The 5,848-nt window shown below is 37.7% G+C and overlaps 2 protein-coding genes across 3 annotated transcripts; one reads left to right on the plus strand and one right to left on the minus strand.

Annotated features, from left to right (window-relative positions):
• The first annotated feature begins 506 nt into the window (after positions 1 to 506).
• Positions 507 to 1,171, plus strand: LOC133842579 (RNA-binding motif protein, X-linked 2). The gene is given in 2 exon segments (XM_062275737.1): positions 507 to 809; positions 811 to 1,171. Coding segments are annotated over 2 exon segments (525 nt in total). The 5' UTR covers positions 507 to 578; the 3' UTR covers positions 1,105 to 1,171.
• Positions 1,101 to 4,099, minus strand: LOC133842563 (probable RNA polymerase II nuclear localization protein SLC7A6OS). Of its 2 annotated transcripts, XM_062275718.1 has the most exons (4): positions 3,786 to 4,099; positions 3,276 to 3,709; positions 2,311 to 2,486; positions 1,101 to 1,466 (listed from the first exon to the last, which is right to left on the minus strand). In XM_062275718.1, exons 1-4 carry the CDS (start codon positions 3,987 to 3,989, stop codon positions 1,183 to 1,185), a joined length of 1,098 nt encoding a protein of 365 aa, XP_062131702.1. In that variant the 5' UTR covers positions 3,990 to 4,099; the 3' UTR covers positions 1,101 to 1,182. The 2 variants fall into 2 exon arrangements, with proteins under 2 accessions (XP_062131702.1, XP_062131710.1); XM_062275726.1 differs by lacking the exons at positions 1,101 to 1,466; positions 2,311 to 2,486 and adding an exon at positions 2,523 to 2,961 and having other exon boundaries at positions 3,786 to 4,097.
• Positions 4,100 to 5,848: the final 1,749 nt, after the last annotated feature.

The following is a 5,848-nucleotide window of genomic DNA, read 5'->3' on the forward strand; positions in this document are numbered from 1 at the left end:
ACGTACTACTGATTCAGCGTGACCGCAACTTGAATATGAAAAAAATCTACCCCCCTTGCATCGGAAAACATGCAAATATACCACTTCTATAAAACGAGATTATATCCAAAAATGTACTTGCTCAGTTAAATTGTAAGCATTATAGAATAGGCTTTACTAATATAAGGGTTAAAAGTCGTTTATTTCTTTTACATTTAATTTCAAATTTTAATAATAGTTTCTCCCAATTTTGTTATACTGATATACCAAAACATACTTTACCCGGTTATACTCAACTTAACTTATTACTGAAGTTGGTGTGACCAAAGCACGCACTTGTTATACCGAAATAGTATCGATAGATTTATGGTTTGCCTTAACTTTTCTTAAAAATGTGAGTCACAAAAGTAGTTAATTTTGTATAGCTGAGCGTTACTCATAAGATTAAAGATTAATAAAATATAAAAAAAATAATAATTAAAAAAATGTTTCGATGTTTCTTGATTCGATAAGCAATTTGTTATTAAATTCCAAACTTATGGTCACACTGATCAATACATTAAACCTATCACCAAGAAATTAGTAAACAAACCGCAAGCATGAATCCGTTAACAAATATGCGAAATGTGTTAAAACTTAGCGAACATGAGCTACAAAATCCAAATGGCAAGAGCTGGCACGACATGTACCGCGGCTCAGCGTGGATATTTATTGCCGGCTTCCCTTACACTCTCTCCGAGGGCGACATCATCTGCGTCTTCTCGCAGTACGGCGAAATTGTCAACATTAATTTGGTGCGCGACAGCAAAACGGGAAAATCAAAAGGATTCTGTTTTTTTGTGCTACGAGGACCAACGGTCAACAGTGCTGGCCGTGGATAACTTGAATGGGATTAAAATATTGGATAGATCATTGCGTGTTGACCATGTGGCGGATTACAAGCCGCCTAAGGACAACGAGAAATTAGACGAAGAGACGTTGCGACTCTACATGGAAGGATGTGCTCCAAAGCCCATTAATCAGAGTTCTAGCACTGTTGATGTTAACATTAAGAAGGAAAAGAAGGATAAGCATAAGAGATCCAAGGAAAAAAAATCAAAGAAACGACGTGAGAGTTCAGATTAGTAAATTATAAATAATGTTTAATACATAAGTGAAATAAAAAAAGTAGATTCGCAAAGATTTCACTGGACTTGTTATGTTTTAATCGCTGTCGCTGAATATATCTCTGGCATCAGCAAACTCATCAGGATTATAGTCCTCATCATCATCATCGTCGTCGGAATTTGAGTCGAGTCCTTCGGCCTCGCGTAGAATACGACGCTTAAAGCGTTCATAGGCGCTGCCCTGACGATCCACATTGCAAAAGTCCACATCATCCACGAAGGCATCGGCCTCGGTATCGATGGTGTGCACATATGGATCCTGGAAGGTATTGTAATCCTCATCCTCGCTGGACTCGCACTCATCGTCCTCATCATCGTCATCTGCAAGAAATACAGATTTAATTTCGTGATTTCTTTAATTTTATATTCCTGACATTTCATAGGGGTTTTAATATAGTATAAATTGTATTATAAAAATTACATGATTGCATTTTCAGTTTAAATTGTATTTTATTATTTCTATAGAAATGTTATTTTAAAGAAATAAATCATGGATAATATGAGTTGTCGGTTGAAAGCAAATGATTTTGGTGTATTTGAGTTTGTTTAGGTCGAAATATATATTCTTCAAAAAAGTTGCTTCTTCTTTTCCCTCCAAATATACATATAATATATTTATAATTAACTTCTAAGTAGTACCTTTAATAAACCCAAGTGATTGCCTAATAACTAGAGATTTTTCTATATTTGGTAGATTTTCGAATTTTGGTGAACAATTTTGGACGCAAAAACTTACAAATAATTTATGATTTTAAATTTTTACGTTAAATTTACTTATTATTGTATTTAAGAATGAATACATACGAGCATTAAACCTGAAGCTGTGTATTTTCTAAGTGTCGTAATATATGTATATATGTACAACTTTTTGTGCCGAGTCACTGACTGACTGAACTATCAAGGCCCAGAAACACATTACACTTTTAAACACAATAGTTATTGATATTTAAATGATCGGTTTCTTACAATCCCAACTCTAATTATTTAAAATTATATTTGCGTTGATTTCTTGGTTAAGTGAAACTAGACACAAACCATAGCATGCATTTTAACCAGTTCTTATCGTATATACGAACCAGTCTTCGAAAGCTTGTGCAATACTTTTAAATGTATTAACACGGTGTTGTGTATTCATTACAATTATTAAAAATGTTGCCTGACATACCAAACATTAGTTTATCCATTTTGTGACGCAGCTCATCATCGGAGCCAAGATTTGCCTCATCATCATCAGGATACTCGTTGGTATAGTAATTCTCCTGATTGGAGTCATCGGAATCGCAATCTTCATCCCCATCATTGTAGCAATCCTCCCAAACGATCTCGTCCACTGGACGCAGACTGCGAAATAGTATATTTGAAAGTAATTAAAAGACATTTTCGTGGCTGGGCATTATTTATGTAAATACTTTTTTTATTCGACAAAACTAAAACTATGAACTTAAGACTTAACTTCTGTTGTTGGAATGACAACTGTAGCAACTGGCAACGAAATTGGACATGAAGGGTCAAGAAACGTAAAATTTAAGCGATTTGATTTAATGCTAATGCGATGTATAAGTTTTGATTTCTTTGTGTATGCGTGTGTTAGTTTGAGCTTGTGTGGTGTGTGTGTGTGTGTCTGTCTGGCAAGAAGAAGCTTAAAGACTAATGAATATGTAGCCTAATTAAGTTGGATGCTTGGCGAAGGAGGCGCGCTGCATTTGGCAAGTCGCAAGTTGCGGTTGTAGCACATCGACGTCGACGTCCTGTTGCTGTTGTTGCTTTATTGTGTTACCAGTAGCAGTTGTTGTAGTAATTAAACGGATAATACAACCTTATATAGAGAATCAGACAAATTACAAAAAGATACAAGAGATAGTATTGAGCGATTACAAAACTACTTATCAGATAAATGCCATATACATAGATATACATACAATTAATTTATTTATAATGTATGATGAAGTAGGACACCACACACCCACACACATTCACCGCACACACCCTTACACACACACACCACACACATACATACCCATACAAATACAAGTACAAAAGAAACATACAGAGAGCGAAATGGTTCGATTGTTTTACATATAGTAATTTGTGATATTGAACATTTGCTGTTCTTCTATATGCAGGACAAACCTTAAATAGTTGTCATCCAGCATATCAACATACGATGCCTCCATCTCATTCTCTGGCACATATAAATCATACACATAGCCAACATCTGAATCTGCTGGCTGTTGCAATTGTTGTTGTTGCCGCTGCTGCTGTGATTCTTCAATGTCAACAATTGTGATTTCCCTATGATCAGCTGTGGTTGTTGTGCCCGTTGATGCTTGTGGCCGACAGGGGGCGTTGGCATCATTTTCCGTTTCCTCTTGAAGTGTGGTCCGCAAGCAGTTCACCACACGATACCGCTGCTCTCGTGACGTCTGCTGCGCCTCCTGGCGCTGACGATCGCGACGTTGGGCAGCAGCAATGGAGGAATCGCTGCTCTGACTACGAGCCACCAGCTCTTTGGCCGCTTCTTTGTTCAGTCGTGCGGCCGCAAATTGTTTGGTTGCGCTATCATCCTATGTGAAGAATTCCACCCGAAAGTTTGGGGCTCGTACATTGGCTTTTTTATATACTAAGTGTGATTGCACTTACCTGTTTGTCCAATGTGCCGGCAAATTTTAACAGCACTTGACTTAATTCTTCTTTGTTGTCTGTGTTTGATGCAGTCCCTGTTGTTGTAGCTGTTTCTGATGGCGCATTTTCATCATTTTGCAGGCGTCGACGCTTGCCATTGAGTACAAAGGCCGTATGCGGTTCCTCGTCAATGCGGCGTTTGATGCGCACCACAGCAGGCATATTTATGGTTTAACTAATTGTAAAAGTGCTTATCTGTTGGAATTTATTGTCAACGTTTTTTGCAATAGACGCTCACGCTTCCCACGAAAAAATTAACAGCGTGACCGACTGAGGTGTTTCAAAATAAACTTACTATGGAAAATACTGAAATATACCATATTCAGTTGCACTTGCTTGGTTACAATATATATAATATGGCATAAATACGCGCACCACAGCCTCCATTTGAATAGTTTTGAATAGTTTGGAAAAACACTTGTATATACAGATGCATGCTTTATTTCATGTTCCCTTTATGTTTTTATTTTTGTTTCCATTGCCACTCCTCAAAAAATGAAAAAATGCGCATAAAATACACTTCTAACACTACTACAGGGTGCACACATTTAGATATAAGTGTTATATGGCAAGTAGTGCCACAGGGTGACAAATCTTTAATGTAATTTGGCAAGCAGTTTAACGAGTTATTAACGGCGCGAACAATTAACATGAATTTCCTATATCCGAATATATAAATTCGTGCAGCATCATTTGCCTAAGAAAGGATTAGCATTTACTGCTCTCGTACTGCAGTTTTGAAATATGGTAAGAACCTATGTAGAACCTATGTACCATTTGTAAGCAATGAGTTAAGTCATAAAAGTTTACTATAGAAATGAAAGCTTATATATTTTTGTATAGCATTCTGAACCAATTGCAATAAAATATGGCCAAAATACAAAATTGTTCATTTAATTGAAGAATTTGTTAAGATAATTATAAAACTAAACGTTTCGGTCTCAGAGTATATTGTGTAATGTACAAGCGACAGCTTCAGTGCACTGCTTGCTTAAATTTACACTACAAATAATTTCGGGCTGCTCTGCTAAGTAATTCGCTGTTCTGTTAACTAACAGTCGCGCTGAGAGCGTTTCCCAAAATTATGCTATGCTTGTGGTAGCATAGTAAATGTTAAGCAGTCGTTTCCTGTACGCGGCGGTGTCGAGTTGAGTCCTTGATTGTGAATGAGCGCGCGCGTCGTTGATGAGTTGTGCAAAATGTGGTGTTAGCGGCAATAACGGAATTACGTGCACCGGCAGCGCAATGTGAAAACAAAATAAATATAAATCTTGTCGAATGTGAAGCCATTTGTTTTGGTGTTTCAAAATAATACATACGCACAAGTGCAATAATTTAAAGTGCGCTTACAAAAATTTAAAGTCACATTCTGCAGCATCATCCTGTGCTGTGTTCTGTGCTTTGTGATTGCGTGCTTTTGAGTGTGTGTGTGTGTGCTAGCCGTTTGTTTCATTGTCTCTTCATTCGCGCGCGCAATCTGTCGATGTAAAGTGTTCATGTGTGTTCATGTGTGTGTGTGTGTGTGGTTATGTGCTGTAATTTGCACACAAATGATTTATCGTCGGATTGCTATCAACGCATGCCGCAATTATGTTTTAATTGGCGCTAAATGGTTTACACAAGCACACACCTGGATTAGCTGCAAAACCTCCCTCCCCGCCACACGACAGGTGAGTCTTCAGCTTTAAAAGTAAATTGAAAAAAAGTAATCTTGGCCTACAGACTATAAAAATATTTACGAGTTTATATATAGAGGATGTATATATATGTATGTGGAGGGTTTGTTGCAGCATCGCAGCATCGCAACCTAACCAAACATATGTTTCGGCGCTCTTTTATTTATGAGGCGTGGGGTGCGAGGGGCGCGCGTCAAAAAATTTGCCATCGCATGAATCATGCCGCCCCGCTCTCACTCCCTCTCGTAATATGAGAAGCACGTGCTTGTGTGTGTGCGTATGATAGAAGGGGATTTTTGTCTGACACACGGTGTGGATACACTGGATGCGTTTGGCATAATAATG

The sequence above is a fragment of the Drosophila sulfurigaster genome, chromosome 2L, assembly GCF_023558435.1.
Source record: "Drosophila sulfurigaster albostrigata strain 15112-1811.04 chromosome 2L, ASM2355843v2, whole genome shotgun sequence".
NCBI classification, from domain to species: domain Eukaryota; kingdom Metazoa; phylum Arthropoda; class Insecta; order Diptera; family Drosophilidae; genus Drosophila; species Drosophila sulfurigaster.

What these genes read in the sequence shown, in the direction of transcription:
- LOC133842563 (XM_062275718.1), bottom strand. Translation starts at nt 3,989, where the DNA reads ATGCCTGCTGTGGTGCGCATCAAACGCCGCATTGACGAGGAACCGCAT. An exon ending in CCGGCACATTGGACAAACAG is followed by an intron (nt 3,710 to 3,785) that starts GTAAGTGCAATC and finishes TTCTTCACATAG; the next exon opens with GATGATAGCGCAACCAAACA. An exon ending in AATGGATAAACTAATGTTTG is followed by an intron (nt 1,467 to 2,310) that starts GTATGTCAGGCA and finishes TATTTCTTGCAG; the next exon opens with ATGACGATGATGAGGACGAT.